This window comes from Pan paniscus, chromosome 16 (genome assembly GCF_029289425.2).
Source record: "Pan paniscus chromosome 16, NHGRI_mPanPan1-v2.0_pri, whole genome shotgun sequence".
Lineage (NCBI taxonomy): Eukaryota > Metazoa > Chordata > Mammalia > Primates > Hominidae > Pan > Pan paniscus.
Window position 1 is genome coordinate 79,887,565 of NC_073265.2, and position 19,556 is coordinate 79,907,120.

Here is a 19,556-nt window from a genome sequence, read left to right on the forward strand (position 1 = left end):
CGGAGTGAGACTCCACCTCAAAAAATAATAATAATAAATAACACACTGAACTGTACACTTCAAAAATGTGAATTTTATCTTGTGAATTTTTTCTCAAAAAAATTAAAAAACAAAACCAACTTAGCATATTGCCTGCAAACTTTTAAAAATAGCATATTGCTTTCTTTCGTTCCCACAAAGGAGGAAAAGAAAATGCTGTGAAAGCCATCATATTCCAAAAAATTGCCATATGATATTTAATGTTCCCTGGCCACTCAAAAATACTGTGGATTTATTTTGGATCACCTATGTAAGTGTAATGTACAAGGTTTCCTGAAAATACAATGCTGCTGCTAACGTCATTAAAAGTAAAAATGATCAAAGTAATAAAAGGCGTTTAAAAGTTTTTGGTTTTTTTTTAAATGCAAGCTCCCCAGGTGTTTGAGAAGCAATTTGAGAAACACCATCTCCTTAACTACATGGCCTCAGTGTTCTTTCTCACCCTCATTCGGAAAATCCTTCCCTTTTCGTTTGGGAATCTCTACAGGTGGCACTATTTCGCACATTAAGTACATCCCCTGCAGCCTCCACCTGCAGCCTCCTCCACCTCCCGGCTGCCTGCACTGCAGCAGCCCTGCTTAGGGGCGTGGCGCTACCATGGGGAACCACAGTCAGCAACTGATTAGGACATGGTGTCACCTGGGACCAAGGTCTCACTCCTTTGTTCTCAGTTGCTGTTATGGGCTGGCAGAAGAAACCAGCTGACACCAGACTGTTCACCAAAGTGTCCTTCTCTCTGCCTCCCTAGGCACCGCTGTACCAAAAATCTCCCCTCTCTTTAAACATAAAAGGGTTTACATTACAGGTTCATGCCTGTAATTCCTGTGCTATGGGAGGCCGAGGCAGGAGGATCTCTTGAGCTCGGGAGTTGAAGGCTGCAACGAGCCGTGATCAGTTTAAAAAGAAAAAAAACACCAGATGTCAACACACATAGAGGATCCAAATGGAGTAGGGAAAGAAAGGGAGTCTCTCCCTCTCTCCAGAGATGTCTGAACTCTAGCTTCTGCTCAGAGAAAATTTTCTATTGCACAGACTTGAAAGATATGTAACAATTTTTTTTTCTTGAGATGGAGTCTCACTCTGTCGCCCAGGCTGGAATGCAGTGGCAAGATCTCAGCTCACTGCAAACCTCCATCTGCCGGGTCCAAGCAATTCTCTTGCCTCAGCCTCCCGAGTAGCTGGGATTACAGGTGTGTGCCACCACACTAGGCTAATTTTTGTATTTTTATTTATTTATTTATTTATTTTCTTGAAACAGAGTCTCACTCTGTCTCCCAGGCTGGAGTGCAATGGCACGATCTCGGCCACTGCAACCTCCGCCTCCCAGGTTCAAGTGATTCTCCAGCCTCGGCCTCCTGAGTAGCTGGGATTATAGGCGCCCGCCATCACACTTGGCTAAGTTTTTTGTGTTTTTAGTAGAAATGGGGTTTCACCATGTCGGCCAGGCTGGTCTTGAACTTCTTACCTCAAATGATCTGCCCACCTCAGCCTCCCAAAGTGCTGGGATTACAGGGGTGAGCCACTGCACCCGGCCGTTACGTAACAAAATATTAATAGTGTTTTTGTACTGGACGGTAGGAATTTTCTCTTTATGTATATTTCTAGTTTTCTTTAAAAAAAGAATGTATATTATATAATCATAAAAATAAAGAAAAGTGTTAGAGGAAATGAGAAACTCCCCATGGTGATGGAATACGTGATTTCAACATGCATCTTTATTTTTTTTATTTTTATTTTTAAAATTCCTCCTACTTAGGAGGAAGGTAGGGTTTAGCAATGTGTTTTATTTTATTATTTATTTATTTATTTTTTGAGACAGAGTCTTGCTCTGTCATCTAGGCTGGAGTGCAGTGGCGTAATCCCAGCTCACCGCAAGCTCCGCCTCCCAGGTTCACGCCATTCTCCCGCCCCAGCCTCCCGAGTAGCTGGAACTACAGGCGCCTGTCACCATGCCCGGCTAATTTTTTCTTGTATTTTTAGTAGAGATGGGGTTTCACCATGTTAGCCAGGATGGTCTCGATCTCCTGACCTCGTGACCCACCCGCCTCGGCCTCCCAAAGTGCTGGGATTACAGGCGTGAGCCACCGCGTCCGGCTATTTTTTATTTTTTGAGAGGGAGTCTCACTCTGTCGCCCAAGCTGGAGTGCAGTGGCGCTATCCTGGCTCACTGCAACCTCCACCTCCTGGATTCAAGCAATTCTCCTGCCTCAACCTCCCGAGTACCTGGGATTATGAGAGCCCACCACCACGCTGGGCTAATTTTGTTTTGTTTTGAGATGAAGTCTAGCTCTGTCGCCCAGACTGGAGTGCAGTGACCTGATCTTGGTTCACTGCAACCTCTGCCTCCCAGGTTCAAGCGATTCTCTTGCCTCAGCCTCCTGAGTAGCTGGGATTACAGGCACCTGCCACCACGCCTGGCTAATTTTTGTATTTTTAGTAGAGACGGGGCTTCACTGTGTTGGCCATGCTGGTCTCAAATTCCTCACCTCGTGATCGCCCTGCCTTGTTCTCCCAAAGTGCTGGGATTACAAGCGTGAGCCACCGCACCTGTCCTGATTTTTGTATTTTAGTAGAGACGGGGTTTCACCATGTTGGTCAGGCTGGTCTTGAACTTCTGACCTCAAATGATCCAACTGCCTCGGCCTCCCAAAGTTCTGGGATTACAGGCGTGAGCCTTCAACATGCATCTTTAAATAGAGAATTTCTGTCTTGCAAAAATTAGTGTATGAAGGTCACAAAGCCTTCCTCATACGGTTCACAGCACACAGAACAGTCTTTTTATAAAGGATGTGGGGTTGCAGAAACAGGAAATGAAGTTGGTTCCCAGATCTTGGCAGGCATAGATGGGGAGTCCCTCCAGAAATCTACTCAGGCCTCCCTCCTGCAAATGTGGGCATGCTGACCCCTTGTTATCTGTAAAGAGGGAGCTCTTAAGATAACTGTCCATTATCAAACCAATTGGTGATAATCCCTGCCTCAGCCTTTTAAATCACTTAGACCTAGACATTAAGTACTTTGTTGTGAATTTCCACCAAGGAGTTGAATTGGTTAACTATCCTGGAAGTGGTTCAGCTTAAAAGGGTTTGAGATAATTTTGCTACTTTGTTATTATTAGCAAAGATGAAAACTGCTCATTTTGTTTCTAATTTTATTCACTTTTGGGTGAATTATCTGGATCCTTTACAATGAATAATTTTAAATGGGTAATTCTAAAAATTGGTATTAAAAATTAATGTGTTCTTTAAGGAAGATTTAAAATACAGATAAGAAAAATGTATTTCTGTACTGTATTTATGTACATATATGTGTATATGTGTGTACATATGCATGAAACAGAAATGATGGTGCATTAGTGGGAAATGTTTGAATTGCAAGTGCCTGGACTTTACCATTCACACTATCTTAGGCAAGATGGGAATATTTATTGACTCATAAAACAAACATAAGGAAAATTCAGAGTTATTTCTGGCCTCAGTGACCCAGGATTCAAAATGCTCTCAAAAGTTTTCCAGCTTCTGCCCTCTGCTTCCCTCTCTCTGCCTTCGTCTCATTCTCTTGGAATGCGGTCCAGCTGGCAGGAAATATGGCTGCCATGGCCTACACACTCACGTCTTCCCATCTTTACTTCTGGAAAGCATCAGGTCCTTTTCCTTTGGTTCCAGCTTACAAAGTCCCAGGAGAGGTCCCTGATAGGCTCAGCATGAGTCATCTGTGCTCTTCTTGACAAATCATCTTGGGCAAGATAGCACAGTTCTGCGGTAGGCTCAGTTTGGGTTGAGTGCTCACCTCCAAACCAGACCCTGTGATGGAGAGGAGGGATCAGGTAAGCAGATGGCAGCTCCCATCTGAACTATGCATGGGGTGCTGTTCTGTAAAGAAAAATCAGTTGCTATTTCCCCTAGAAGGATAGTGTGCTGGTAGACAAGTGACAGATATTCACCAGATGCAAATGGAATCATATTTCACATGTGTTTTGCCACACACTTTGTTACATCTTTCATTTGTCTGTGTTCCATGACATAATTTCAGTGACAATAACATTTAATGGCAGAGCATTCTATTGCTCTGGCAGAATATTCTATTCCGGAATACAGCCATGATGACTGGAAGTGACCATGAGGACAAGAGCCACCCATCAGGGTTGACAGAGCAGGAAGACAGAGAACACCCAGGTCCTTGACAGCATCCTGGAGTTACTTTACTAGCCAAGTATTACCAATCTCTAGACTTTTTTTTTTTTTTTTTTTTTTTTTGAGACAGAGTCTCTCTCTGTCATCCAGACTGGAGTGCAGTGGTGCAATCTCGGCTCACTGCAATCTCTAACTCCCAGGCTCAAGCGATTCTCTTGCCTCAGCCTCCTGAGTAGCTGGGATTACAGGCATGCACCACTATGGCCAGCTAACTTTTTTGTATTTTTAGTAGAGACAGGGTTTTGCCATGTTGGCCAGGCTGGTCTCAATCTCCTGGCCTCAAGTGACCCACCCACTTCAGCCTCCCAGATTGCTGGGATTACAGGTGTGAGCCACTGCAACCAGCCTTTTTAGACTTCTTGATACATGAGAAAAATAATCCCTGATTTGGATAAACCACAGTAGTCAGGGTTCTCTTGCATATGGACAAGTGCAGTTCCTAATAAATACACTTCTTGACAGCCTTCCATGATTAAAGGTAGGCCAGGGAAATTAACATCAATGGGAAAGGTACGGAAGGGTAATAATAGGAACCCCAGAGAGGTTGAGGGGAAGCTGAAATAAAGGAACTTGTAGCCTACTTCTTTTTTGAAGTGTTGAAGGAAACTGACCCATAGAGCATTCTGGAGCCAACATTCTATGGTTGCAACAGAGTAGAACTGGCAGTCATAGCTGAATTGAGTAGCAAGAAGGTAAGAGGTAGTACCCAAGACTTTGATCTTATGTAGCATGAAGGGTTGCAGAAGTCTCTAAGGCTCCTAGTTTGAGTAATGGGATCGTCTCCCCAGTTCCCCATACATAGAGATCTTTACTGTAAGTTTCCTTAAAGAGCTGTCATAGGAGCATGATGGAGTACATCACAAGGACAATGTCCTAAAGTCCTCTGTAGTCCCTGTGGTAGTCAGCCTCTAAGGTGGCCCACTATGATGGTTAATTTTAGGTGTCAGCTGGGTGTGGTGGTTCAAGCCTGTAATCCCAGCACTTTGGGAGACTGAGGCAGGGGGCTCACTTGAGCCCAGGAGTTCAAGACCAGCCTCAGCAACACAGCAAGACCCCCTCTCTACAAAAAATTTTAAAATTAGCCAAGTGCAGTAGCACATGCCTATAGTCCTAGCTGCTTGGGAGGCTGAGGTGGGAGGATCACTTGAACCTGGGAGTTTGAGGCTGCAATGAACTATGATCACACCACTGCATGGAAGCCTGGGTAAGAGAGTGAGACCCTATCTCTAAAAAAAAGTTTCAGGTGTCAACTTGACTAGATTAAGGAATACCCAGATAGCTGAGAAAGCTTTATAGTTATGTCTGTAAGTGTGTTTGGAAGAGACTGGCATTTAAATCAGTAGACTGATAAGGAAGATCTGCCCTCACCCAGGGTGGATGGTAGCATCCACTCAGCTGAGGGCCCAGATAGTGCAAAAGGGCAGAGGAAAGGTGAATTTTCTCTCTCTCTCTTCTGAGCTGGGACACCCTTCTCCTGATGTTAGACATCAGAACTCCAGGTTCTTCAGCCTTCAGACTTCAGGACTTGCACCAGCGGCCCCTCAAGTTCTTGGGCCTTTGAACTTAAACTGACTCACACTACTGGCTTCCCTCGTTCTCTATATCTATATATCCTATTGGTTCTTTCTCTCTGGAGAACCCAGACTAATACACTCACTGTGATCCTTGCCTCCAAGTATTCATACCTTTGTGTAGTCCCCTCCCACACTGTACCAGGGTTGGTCTGTGTGACCAAAGGAGTATGGCAGAAATGATGGTCTATCACTTCCAAGGTTAGATTGCAGCTTCTGTTTCTTTCTCTCAATCACTCACCCTGGGGAAGCCAGCTGACACGTTGTGAGGAGAAGCTACACGTGAGGAAACAGTCACATGAGGGAGCTTGGGAGCAAGCTGATCGTCCAGCCCCAGTCAATCCTACAGATAACTGTAGTCCCAGCCAGTGTCTAGACTGCAACCTTGTGAGAGACCTTCAATTAGAGATACTCACCTAGGCTGTTCCAGATTCCTAATCAACAGAAATAAAATAATTTTTTTTGAGACAGGGTTTCACTCTGTCTTCCAGGCCAGAGTGCAGTGGTGCCATCCTGGCTCACTGCAGCCTCAATCTCCCCAGGCTCAAGTGATCCTCTTACCTCAGCTTCCCAGGTAGCTGAGACTACACGTACGCATCACCAAACCCAGCTGATTTTTTTATTTTTAGTAGAGACGAGGCCTTGCCATGTTGCCCAGGCTGGTCTTGAACTCCTGGGCTCAAGCAATCCTCCTGCCTCAGCTTCCCAAAGTGCTGGGATTACAGGCATAAGCCACTGCACCTGGCAAATGTTTTGTTTTGTTTTTTAAGGTAAGCAATTATTTTATTTCCTTGGTGAAGGGGTGGCCTGCCCCTCCACACCTGTGGGTATTTCTAGTCGGGTGGGACAAGAGACTGAGAAAACAAATAAGACACAGAGACAAAGTATAGAGAAACAACAGTGGGCCCAGGGGACCGGCACTCAACACACCAAGGACCTGCACTGGCACTGGCCTCTGAGTTCCCTCAGTTTTTACTGATTATTATTTTCATTATTTCAGCAAAAAGGAATGTAGTAGGAGAGCAGGGTGATAATAAGGAGAAGGTCAGCAAAAAACATGTGAGCAAAGGACTCTATGTCATAATTAAGTTCAAGGGAAGGTACTATGGCTGGATGTGCACGTAGGCCAGATTTATGTTTCTCTCCACCCAAACATCTCAGTGGAGTAAAGAATAACAAGGCAGCATTACTGCAAACATATCTCGCCTCCCACCATAGGGCGGTTTTTCTCCTATCTCAGAACTGAACAAATGTACAATCGGGTTTTATACTGAGACATTCAGTTCCCAGGGGCAGGCAGGAGACAGTGGCCTTCCTCTATCTCAACTGCAAGAGGCTTTCCTCTTTTATTAATCCACCTCAGCACAGACCCTTTACGGGTGTCGGGCTGGGGGACAGTCAGGTCTTTCTCATCCCACGAGGCCATATTTCAGACTATCACATGGGGAGAAAACTTGGAAAATACCCCGCTTTCAAGGGCAGAGGTCCCTGCAGCTTTCCACAGTACATTGTGCCCATGGCTTATTGAGACTAGAGAATGGCGATGACTTTCACCAAGTATACTGCTTGTAAACATTTTGTTAACAAGGCACGTCCTGCACAGCCCTGGATCACTTAAACCTTGATTTTATACAACACATGTTTTTGTGAGCTCCAAGTTGGGTCAAAGTGGTTGGGTCAAAGTGGCTGGGGCAAAGCTACAAATTAACAACATCTCAGCAAAGCAATTGTTTAAAGTACAGGTCTTTTTCAAAATGGAGTCTCTTATGTCTTTCCTTTCTACATAGACACAGTAACAGTCTGATCTCTCTTTCTTTTCCCTTCACTTGGCCTGACAGCATTGACTTCATTACACAAGAACTTGCAGCTGACAGAACTGACACACAGATTTCCCCCAAGAGGAAGAACCCTTTTCATTTGCAGAGATGAATTGAAATGTCATGTCTGAGTGCAATTCCTGCTCCCCACTCCCACCCCACAAAATCCTATGTGATAATAAATCAATAAAATCCCCATGATTTACTAAAAGTCATCCCTGCAAACCTTTCTAACTAGCAGCTGCAGTGGATAACCAAGAAGGGAAGCAGCTGGCCATCACATAGCATTCCTGTGAGTGTGAGACTGAAGGGACAGCAGCTTGGGAGCGAGAATCCTGAATGAGTGAGAGGTATAGATAATCTACCTCACTTCATACCTGCCCCTTCCCTACATAAGACATCTCTGTCCTGATACATGGAAAATACTAGAGGAGATGGTAGAAGTGGTTTTAGTCTGCAATTGGAAATGCCTGAAGCTTATTAAATTCCAAGGTAGGGGTGAGATGAGGAGCACCAGAGAGAAAGAGCAGGTTAGACAGAGATGCTCAACTCACTCTGTCAATTCCAGTTTAATGCTATTTAACAACAAAATTATCTTCTTAATCATAACCACCCTCATGCCTAACCCCTATTTTCCAAAGATAAGAGATCCCTGTCTAAATTTCTGGGTTGGTGTCTACTGCCGCCCCTGGGGTGGCACTGTGATGTTTGTGAGTGAGATTGCAACTGGGATGGGAGAAAAGAAGTGTGGGACACGGAAGATCGGGGGCCACGATGCATCAATTACAGTGGGTCTCTTTTCGTCCCCAGGTATGGCCCACTACCACAAGTCCCCTTTCCCTACCTGTCTTGTGCAACTGTCAAAAACAGAATCTCTGCCCAAAGAGAAGGGAGCACAGGGAGTTGCTGCTGGACTGCCATCATCTCTGACCCCAACTTGTCCACCTCCTGACCGACCCTTCTATGAAACTGCACAAAAATTAAATCTCAGGAATGCCATAAAATTACATCATCCCCATTCCTCTATCAAAGCCAATCCAACAGCTCTGTCCTGACATGCTTTCTCCCTGGGCCAAGGAAGCAACAAAAAATATCAGTTGAGCATGTGAAAATGTGTTGACGGTGTGTGCGGTGTAAAGTTTCTATATGTCTTCACCTTCTGTCTCCTCGCGGTGGGAGCCGCCCTCTCTTTCCCCAAGTCACACACACACCCCTCCCCTACCCCTAAGTCCAGGGGCTTCCATCTGCTGGGCTTCCAACCACTCATTTCCCATAGACACTCTCATTACTGTAGGCCACATACAGAAAATCATCTTCCTCATGACTGTCCTCATATAGTTGGCCCATGGTAGCACTAGTGGGAGGGATAGTGTTGTTGACAAAGAAGAATAAGGCGTCCTCAGGTCTCAGGTGGATTCTCTTCCGGATTAAAAAGTAGAACTGGCCATCGGTAAGGTCGGAGGGCACTAGGTACTTCCTCTTGTCCAGATCAGGTACCCTTGCTTTTGGAGCCTTCTCTACAATCAAGGGGACCCTGTCCGGATATTTCTTCCGTATCTTTTCTCCTTCCTTTTTCCGATACTCAAAGGGATGGACCTCCTTGTACTGGAACTTCATGGTGAATCACAGGGCTTCTGTGATCCCCGCGCAGGGCCTGCCTCCTTCGCCGCTGACCGCTGGCCACGTCCCGCTCCCTCCGCCGACGTGTGCTTAGAATAGCTGCAGAAATGTCCGCTTCCGGGTCAACAGCGCTGGTCCAAGTGTGCGGGAGGGCAGAAGGTGGGGTGGGAGGGGGACCTCGGGTGCGCCTGCCTGGAGGTAGAGGAGAGCCAGGTGGAGAAATACCGGCGGCTTTTCCAAACAGCTGGGAGCACAAAAACCAAATATTTGGTTTTTTAAACCAATAAATTTTGGGGTAATTTGTTACATAGCAATAGATAATGATAGACTCTCTCTTTAAAAAAATCAGTTCTGGCAGGGTGCGATGGCTCACGCCTGTAGTTCCAGCACTATGGGAGGCCAAGGCGGGTGGATCACCTGAGGTCAGGAGTTCGAGACCAGCCTGGCCAACATGGTGAAACCCCCGTCTCTACTAAAGATACAAAAAATTAGCCGGGCGTGGTGGTGCACGCCTGTAATCCTAGCTACTTGGGAGGCTGAGGCAGGAGAATCGCTTGAAGCCAGGAGGCAGAGGTTGCAGTGAGCTGTGATGGTGCCATTGCACTCCAGCCTGGGCGACAGGGCAAGACTCTGTCTCAAAATAAATAAATAAATAAATAAATAAATAAATAAATAAATAAATAAATTCAGTTATAGCAACTGCTGAAGTCTTTCTGTCTTTTCATGCTCCTTGAAGTCCTTTCACAGTTTTTCCTGGCTCTTCTACGCCTCCTCTCGGCCACGCCCTTTAGCACCCAACCCCTCAACAGGTCATGATCCTCTCTTCACGTGGCCATTGCGGGTACATGATTGGTTTCCTGTACTGACTGCTCTTGTCGTGAGACCAAGCTTCCTTTCCCCTACTCCCCACACACCTGATCATTGTGAACAAACCGCCGAGAGAACAAGGTAAGGCAGAAGGAACAGAAGCTGGAGAGAGCGGCAGGGGATAGCCACCAGCCAGATTCTGTGACTCTTCATTCATCTCCCCACTCCAGTCCCAGATTGAAGAATAATCTTCATGATCTCCTTAATGGCAAAATGCTAGAAAGACTTACCAAGGGGTCTGAAGATGCCTTCGGTTCTCCAGGTCCTGAACTCTGTTCCAGTTACAGGAGGACTGGCAATCCCTAGGTTTCCTGGGTGTTACTTTGTTACTGACCTCCTCTGAGATTTCCATTTTCCTCAATTTCATCTAACTAAATCTAACTACGTCTAACTACCTCTGCTAACCAGACATTTGTTCATAGTCGACAGAGTTTCTGAAAATGCAATGTAGTTACCTTGCAGATGACTATAATTGTGTAGCAAAATAACTAAGATGCCACTGGCTATATGAAAAAAAAAATTACTTAGGATTTTGATACCTTTTATGGTTTATTTCCCCTTTTGGCCTGTGAACTTCATGAAGGTAATGGTTATGTATGATTCCCGAGTAATCACAGTTCCCAGAACGATCTTTTTTTTTCTTTCTTTCTTTCTTTCTTTTTTGAGACGGAGTCTTGCTCTGTCGCTCAGGATGGAGTCCAGTGGTGCGATCTCGGCTCACTGCAAGCTCCACCTCCCGGGTTCACATCATTCTCCTGCCTCAGCCTCCCGAGTAGCTGGGACTACAGGCGCCCGCCACCACGCCCGGCTAATTTTTTCTATATTTAGTAGAGACGGGGTTTCACCATGTTAGCCAGGATGGTCTCGATCTCCTGACCTCGTGATCCTCCCGCCTCGGCCTCCCAAGGTGCTGGGATTACAGGCGTGAGCCACCACGCCCTGCCCCCAGGACGATCTTGAGAATAGAATGTTCCCAATAAATATCCACTGGAAAATGCACCCTATTTTTGTTGAAGGAATGGTGGAATTAGCATCAAAGGGATCTTCAACATTAACTCGGGCCGGGCACGGTGGCTCACACCTGTAATCCCAGCACTTTAGGAAGCCGAGGCGGGCGGATCACGAGGTCAGGAGATGGAGACCATCCTGGCTAACATGGTGAAACCCCGTCTCTACTAAAAATACAAAAAATTAGCCGGGCGTGGTGGCGGGCGCCTGTAGTCCCAGCTACTCGGGAGGCTAAGGCAGGAGAATGGCGTGAACCTGGGAGGCGGAGCTTGCAGTGAGCCGAGATCGTGCCACTGCACTCCAGCCTGGGCGACAGAGCAAGACTCCGTCTAAAAAAAAAAAAAAAAAAAAAAAAACTCTATGGCTGGTAATTCTAAGCGTTTTATAATACATCACAAAATGTTCTTTTCTTTTTCTAAATTGCACTGAATCAACAAACGGAGTAGACAGGCACATTTTCTTCACTTTAAGGAAAGACTTTGTTGTTTTTTAGCTAGGGGCCGACCCAAAGTGATCACTGGCTCTCACATGAGACCCAGGAGCCTCCCCAGTTTGAAGCCCGATATCACATTTCCCAGAATACTTGATGCCCTCGCCCGCCTCCTCTGGCTATCAACCAGACGGAAAGGGGATGTGCCTGGGAGTTTGATGCCAAGGGAAGGATGCGGAATGTCTGTTTTCTACTAAGGGCTTCTGCTGGGCCTTTCTAATGTCCAGTTTGAGTTGGTCTGGGACCTGGCCTCCGCAAACACCCTGCAGGCTCCGGCCGCCGGGGATGAGGTGGAAGACTGGGCAGAAGAGAGGCCGCAAAGGCCCGAGGGCTGAGCTGCTCTGCGCTGGGGAGGGGCGAAGTGCCAGAGCGCGGGAGACCTCATGGTGGGCACCAGGCTGCTCTGCGGTAGGTGGGTGAGGCCAGGAGATTCACATCTGCAGATGCCACAGTGAGGATACAGCATTTAGATCCCTCGGCTCCAAACAGGCGGTTCCGGGGGACCGGTAGCTGGGGAATTGGGTTTAGCACTTTCCAACGCTTGGAACTGGACATCCACGGCTCCGAGTCCTTTGAGGTCTTGCTCGGGACTACGTTTCCCAGAAGGCTAGGCGATAATTGACAGCTCTGTCAGCCTATGGACAGAGAAAAATTCTAGCCATGGAAACTGAAAAGCCAATAGCAAGAGGACGGGGGCGGTACCTTCCGGCCGCTGGCTGTCGAAGCCGGAGTCCCACCTGTGTCCCCACAGCCCTGTCACGAATCTCGGTCGGGTTCTGGGAGGCACCGCCTCGGGGTTGCGGGCCGGGTGCGGCTCGGCGGTGGAGGACTCACTTCCTGCTCCATCCCCGGCTGGGCCCTGGGGCGGTGAGTGATTCAAGGAGGGAGACCGCGGCGGCAGCGGCGCGCTGCTGAGGGGCGTGGAGGGGGCTTGCCCGCCACCCAGACGTTTTCTCAGCGGGGTTCCCGCGCTGGCCTTTGGGAGCCCCCGGGTCTTGCTGGGGTGTGGGAGACGTAGCTGTGGTCTCTATACCGTCGGCGGGATAAGTCATTCTCTTAATCAGTTTTCTTGCTTCTCGATGGTGGTCCCAGGGTTTCAGCTGATCTGTGACCCTCTGACCGCCGCACCCCGGTTAGGGCGCGAGCACCGAGAAGAAGAACGGGGTTCGGCCCCACGCGTGCAGTCATGTTCCTATTAATAAACCCGGTGAACGCACTGGAGCTTCTCACAATGGCACTTAGTCACAGCCCCTCAGCGCTGTGGGGCCTTTGAGGTCACCTGTGCATGGGGAAAGGGACGGGCTGGGAAACAGGGTTTCTATAACCGTGGCTAAGACGTCTCCCCTCCTCAGTGGCGCTGTCTCCAGCAAGTGGGCCCTGCAGCTGTGTTTTGTAATGAATGTAGAAATAAAAATTATACTCAAAACTCTTTTTTTTTTTTTTTTTTTAGACGGAATTTCGCTCTTGTTGCCCAGGCTGGAATGCAATGGCGCTATCTCCTTTCACTGCAGTCTCCACCTCCCGGGTTCAGGCGATTCTCCTGCCTCAGCCTCCCAAGTAGTTGGGATTACAGGCGTGTGCCACCACACCCGGCTAATTTTGTATTCTTAGTAGAGACAGGGTTTCACCATGTTGGCCAGGCTGATCTCGAACTCCTGACCCCAGGTGATCCGCCCGTCTCGTCTTCCCAAAGTGCTGGGATTACAGTCATGAGCCACAGCACCTGGCCAATACTGAAAACTCTTATTACAATTTTTACTTTCTAATTACATTATTGTTGTTTGTTAAAGTTTTAAACCAGAGAGATGGTTTTTAGATCCTTAAAAACTCAATACTTTATAAATGACCAATAATAATGTCTGTAAATACAAAAATATTTCCCCCAAAAGTGTGTGTGTGTGTGTGTGTGTGTGTGTGTGTGTGTGTGTGTTCCAGTAGTAAATAGGTGATTTGTAGTGGGACAAAAGATGTGAAAGAGTAAAACTTCTTCACCCCAGTCTGGTCCTTCCTCCCTTGAAATGCAATATTCTTTGTAGTGGGTGGTCATGCTGGCTGCATTTTTTATTTTTTTTTAAGGGAGAGACAGGGGCTCACTCTGTTGCTAGGCTGGAGTGCAGTGGCGCCATCATAGCTCACTGCAGCCTGGAACTCCTGGGCTGAAGTGATCCTCCCACTTCAGCCTCCTGAGTAGCTGGGACCACAAGTGCATGCCACCATGCCTGGCTGATTTTTAAAAGTTCTTTGTAGAGAAAGAGGTCTCAATATGTTGCTGAGGCTGGTTTATTGGAAACTTTTTAAGGGAAAAAACATTATCTTGATTTCTATGTGACTCCTATGCCTGGCAACATATTAATTGTTGAATAAATGACTGATCCATCCAGTAATTCACTCTGACTATCCTCCAAAAAGTAATGTTTTTCATGATATTGCTGTCAATTTATTAATATATTAATGATTGGTTTCAGCCCCTAAGAGTTGGGTTTTGTGCTTATTCCCACTTTCACTTATTTTTACAACCTATCCATGTCTTCTTTTTTTTTAAAAAAAAATGTCTTTTTCAGTCTTATTTCTGACTCCATTAAGATCTTGAAATAGAATGGTATCCAACACAGTTCCCTTTGGGGTTCTGTATAATCTGTCCCTTGACGTTGACACCAAATCTGCAAGCCAAGAAGTTAGCTGTTCCCATAACTAATATGAGTATAGTTAAGGCCACAATTTCCTTGCTTGCTGAGGAAAATGAAGTTGGGGAGAATCAAAAGCTTTCCAGAAATCAAATTATACCTGCCAACTCTCTCCTTTGTTTACCTTGTTCATCGTGGACAATTTGTTCCTCAAAAAGTCAATGTGTCTAAAAGACTGGGTTCTGTCGATGTGTTTGGGAGGCCTAGGCCTCTCTTAGTAATGGGAAAGTTGGCCAGGAGAAGACGTATGTAAAAGCAGACTTAGAAAAGCACCCCTCTGTGGTTGACAGAATTTACCTCAGGACCATTCTGGTCAGGTGTGGGGGGTTGTTTGTGTACACTGGTGGCCATTTTTTGGCTTTCAGACAATGGTGAGAATATCTACGGAGCTACTGATGCACATTGAGGTCTCTTGCTTTAGGAACTGATGTCCCTTGATAATGTGGCTGGGGACTTCAGGGAAGAGTGGGTTACCTGGACACTGCTTAGAGAATCCTCTTCAGGAATGCCACCCAGCACAGTTAGAAGAATGGGCTCTCAAAGGGTAAGAATGCTACTCTCCTTTATTTTATTTATTTATCTTGTTTTTTTTGAGACGGGGTCTCGCTCTGTCATCCAGGCTGGAGTGCAGTGGCGCAATCTCGATTCACTGCAATCTGTGCCTCCTGGGCTCAAGCGATTCTCCCACCTCAACCTCCTGAGTAGCTGGGATCACAGGCATGTGCCACCATGCCTAGCTAATTTTTTGTGTTTTTAGTAGAGACAGGATTTTGCTATGTTGGCCAGGCTGGTCTCAAACTCCTGAGCTCAAGCAATCCACTGGCCTCCGCCTTCCAAAGTGCTGGGATTATGGGCGCCACCATGTCTGACCACTGCTCTCCTTTAATTTGAGACTTAGATATTTGGAGAGGGCCCAGGTCTGAGGAGTTTCTGGTATATTGGCATCTTAGAGCTCCAGACCTCTGTAAGATTAATTGTTGCCTCCTTGGGAGAAAAACAATTACTTCCTTATGCATTTTATGGTTTGCAAATGTCTTTGCTATTTATTGTCTTTTTAATATCTCATCATAACTTTTTGACTTATGTATTACTATTCCCCTTTTCCAGCCTGGGTTGGACTCTCACCTCTGCCACTTAACTTCTGAGACTTCTGAGGTCTTTGTGGAAAAGGAGGTAATTTTTTCTGTCACTTAAAAACAGGCTGGGGGCAGTGGCTCACGCCTGTAATCCCAGCACTTTGGTAGGCTGAGGTGGGCGGATCATAAGGTCAGGAGTTCGAGACCAGCCTGGCCAACATGATGAAACCCTGTCTCTACTAAAAATAAAAAAATTAGCTGGGTGTGATAGCGGGCGCCTGTAATCCCAGCTACTCTGGAGGTTGAGGCAGGAGAATTGCTTGAACCTGGGAGGCGGAGGTTGCAGTGAGCTGAGACCATGCCATTGCACTCCAGCCTGGGCAATAGAGCAAGACTCTGTCTCAAAAAAAAAAAAAAAACAACAACAAAAAACAAGGCTGGGCACGGTGGCTCATGCCTGTAATCCCAGCACTTTGGGAGGCCAAGGCAGGGAGATCACAAGGTCAGGAGATCAAGACCATCCTGGCTAACATGGTGAAACCCCGTCTTACTAAAAATACAAAAAATTAGCCAGGCATGGTGGTGGGCACCTGTAGTCCCAGCTACTCGGGAGGCTGAGGCAGGAGAACAGCGTGAACTGGGAGGCAGAGCTTGCAGTGAGCCAAGATCATGCCACTGCACTCCATCCTGGGTGACAGAGCAAGACTCCATCTCAAAAAAAAAAAAAAAAAAAACAACCCAAAAACACCTCCAATGCTCTTTCTCAAATATCATGGCTACCCTTCCTCCTGCTTTACTTCTTTCTTTCTTTTTTTTTTTTGTGGCAGAGTCTCGCTGTGTCGCCCAGGCTGGAGTGCCATGGCATGATCTCGGCTCACTACAACCTCTGCCTCCTAGGTTCAAGCGATTCCTGGATAATTTTTTGTATTTTTAGTAGAGATGGGTTATCTCCATGTGGTCAGGCTGGTCTCAAACTACTGACCTCAAGTGATCCGCTCACTTCGGCCTCCCAAAGTGCTGGGATTATAGGAGTGGGCCCAGCTCTAATTTTTGTATTTTTAGTGGAGTCAAGGTTTCACCATGTTGGCCAGGCTGGTCTCGAACTCCTGACCTCAAGTGATCCGCTGGCCTTGGCCTCCCAAAGTGCTGAGATTAGAGGTGTGAGCCACTGCGCCTGGCCTCCTTCATCTATTATACAAGTAATGTATACTCATTAAATAAAAAGTCAAGCAAAATGAAAACAAACATCATCCCTAATCCCACCAATGAAGAGTTACTATCCTACCAGCATTTTTCTAAGCATATATACAATTTTAAAAGAAGCACAAAAGAATAATATTGGGATTATGCTGTATATTCAGCTGTACATTCTTTCTTCCATGTTGTATTGTGAGTATATCTTTCTTTACATCACTTAAAATAACCACCTAGTATTTTGTTTTATGGAATACAATATTATTTTGTTGATGAAGTCAAACATTAGATTGAACCATATATCTGACCTTTTTTTAACCTATAAAAATAGCAATTGCCTGAGCTACTTGGGAGGCTGAGGCAGGAGGATCCCTTCAGCACAGGAGTTCGAGGCTGCAGTGAGCTATATAATTATTCCTTTGTTGTAGGACATTTAGGTCATTTCTAAACTTTCACCAGGTTGTGATAAACATCTTTTAGCTCGTTTTTTAAAAAGTATTTTTTATTGAAGTATAATTTTATCATTTTCTTAGAATTCTCAGAATTAGAATTGGTGGGTCAAAGAACAGATACATTTCTAAGGTATTTAATACTTTGTAAAATGCCTTCTAAGAAGATTGAATCAATTGATTTATTCCCACAAACATATGAAAGTGCGCATTTCTTTATATTCTACCTTTCACAGTGGGTATTATAATTTAAAGAGTCTGGGCCTGGGTGTGGCAGCTCATGTCTATAATCCCAGCATTTTGGGAGGCTGAGGCAGGAGGACCACTTGAGCTCTGGAGTTCCAGACCAGCCCGGGCAACATAATGAGACCCTGTCTCTACAAAAAGTTACATTAACCAGGTGTAGGGGCTTGTGCCTCTGGTCCCAGCTACTTGGGAGGCTGAGGTGAGAGAATCGCTTGAGCCAGGAGCTCGAGGATGCAGTTAACTGTGATTGTACCAGTGCTCTCCAGCCTGGGTGACAGAGCAAGAGCCTGTCTCAAAAACAAACAAACACACACACAAAACACAAAAAAAGAGTCTGGAAAAATAGCAATAATAGTTAACATTTATTGAAGTTTTTTTTGGAGATGGAGTCTCAATGTGTTGCCCAGGCTGGAATGCAGTGGTGCAATCTCAGCTCACTGCAACGTCCGCCTCCCAGGCTCAAGCAATTCCCATGCCTCAGCCTCCCAAGTAGCTGGGATTACAGGTGTGCACCACCACACGTGGCTAATTTTTGTATTTTTAGTAGAGACAGGATTTCTCCATGTTGGACAGGCTGGTCTTAAACTCCTGGCCTCACAAGTGATCCAACTGCCTTGGACTCCCAAAGTGCTGGGATTACAGGTGTGAGCTACTGCACCTGGCCAATGGATCTTATTCTTATCCCAATTTTTTTTTTTTTTTTTTTTTTTTGAGATGGAGTCTCTCTCTGTCGTCCAGGCTGGAGTGCAGTGGTGTGACCTCGATTCACCATAACCTCTGCCTCCCGGGTTCAAGCGATTCTCCTGCCTCAGCCTCCCGAGTAACTGGGACTACAGGCCTGTGCCACCATGCCTGGCTAATTTTTAGTAGAGACGGGGTTTCACTATGTTGGCCAGGCTGGTCTCAAACTCCTGACCTCGTAATCCGCCTGCCTCGGCCTCCCAAAGTTCTGGGATTATAGGTGTGAGCCACTGCGCCTGGCCTCTTATCCCTATTTTATTGATGAAGACATTGAGACACAGAGTTTAAGTAACTTTCTTAAGGCCACACAGCTTGTAAGAGGCAGGATGATGACTCAGACCCAGGCAGTGTGACTCTTGAGTTTGCACTCATTACCTCTACACTATATTGCCTCAGTGTATCATTGTTATAATGGAATTTCTTTGATTATAGTGAGGTTAAACATTTTTCGTATATTTACAGGCTACTTAACAAGTGTTTGTCTTTTTCTCATGGCTTTTTTGACTGCTGCCATTCTGGGAAAATTTTAAAGCCCAACATTATAGTTAACTTCCTTCATTGTTTCTAAGGGTGAGGTCATGGAGGCTTGGTTTCTGATAAAATCCTCTCCATATTTAGCTTTAGCTTTGTACCTTCAGAAATGGTTATTGTATTTACTTCAGAGTTTCTGTCACCTGAGTCTGGTTTTTTTTCTTTATGGGAGGAAAAGGGCTTTTTTTTCTTAACATTTTGGGGAAATCACCGTGTTTTATCACTGTACCATGGCTGCACTTTTTTAATGACACCAAATACACGTTAGAGCTCCCCAGGTGTTCTTCCATACCTAGGCAGGGAGTAGGGCTTGGATTTTGCACAGGCCTTGTGTGATTGGCTCAGACTCACATCCTATGTTTACATTCCTGTGTAGAATTTCCAGGCCTAGTGTAATCTCCCAGCTGGAGCAGAAAGAAGAGCAATGGGTCCTACCACTCCAAAACTTTGAGGCGAGGAAGATCCTGAGGGAAAGCCACACAGGTGAGATGTGAGTGCTCCCCAGTGGAAGGAAATCTAGCATTTCAGCCTTGTTTAGATGAAGAATTTGGAATGCTGCCCTAGAATTTTGTTCTTACTAGCAGACATTTAAATTTGACTTAATGGTCAGTAGTTGACTAAATAAAGTCTTCATTTTGATTAAGCATTTCACTTTTGTCTAACCTATGTTTTTTTTGAGATGGAGTCTCCCTCTGTCTCCCAGCCTGGAGTGCAGTGACACAATCTCTGCTCACTGCAACCTCCGCCTCCCGGGTTCAAGTGATTGTCCTGCCTCAGCCTCCCAAGTAGCTGGGACTATAGGCACCCGCCACCTCGCCCAGCTAATTTTCATATTTTTAGTAGGGATGGAGTTTCACCACGTTGGCCAGGCTGGTCTCGAACTCCCAACCTCAAGTGATCTGCCTGCCTCGGCCTCCCGAAGTGCTGAGATTATAGGCGTGAGCCACCACGCCTGGCCTAAACCTATAATATCTTCTAAAGAAACCGCACAATATTGACAATATGTGGTCTCCGCTTGAAGGATATCAAGATT

The 19,556-nt window shown here is 46.0% G+C and overlaps 2 protein-coding genes across 6 annotated transcripts in view; one reads left to right on the plus strand and one right to left on the minus strand.

Annotated features, from left to right (window-relative positions):
* Positions 1-6,272: 6,272 nt before the first annotated feature.
* Positions 6,273-9,485, minus strand: LOC100980803 (gamma-aminobutyric acid receptor-associated protein-like 3). Its single transcript, XM_008959861.5, has one exon. It carries the CDS (start codon positions 9,232-9,234, stop codon positions 8,881-8,883), a length of 354 nt encoding a protein of 117 aa, XP_008958109.1. The 5' UTR covers positions 9,235-9,485; the 3' UTR covers positions 6,273-8,880.
* Positions 9,486-12,114: 2,629 nt separating this feature from the next.
* The window catches only part of ZNF774 (zinc finger protein 774), a 33,713-nt gene continuing 26,271 nt past the window's right edge, over positions 12,115-19,556 (plus strand). For 3 of the 5 annotated variants that reach the window (XR_008621093.2, XR_008621095.2, XR_008621094.2), the window contains exons 1-3: positions 12,115-12,469; positions 13,053-14,830; positions 18,900-19,006. Coding sequence is in view for 2 of the 5 variants with exons in the window: in XM_055098523.2 (XP_054954498.1) it covers positions 14,727-14,830; positions 18,900-19,006 (211 nt within the window). In the remaining 3 variants the exon portion in view is untranslated. The remainder of the gene's footprint in view (positions 12,470-13,052; positions 14,831-18,899; positions 19,007-19,556) is intronic. The other 2 variants (XM_055098523.2, XM_003807722.5) reach the window with 2 other exon arrangements.

Coding starts and splice junctions, on each gene's coding strand:
- LOC100980803 (XM_008959861.5), bottom strand. CDS start 9,234: ATGAAGTTCCAGTACAAGGAGGTCCATCCCTTTGAGTATCGGAAAAAG.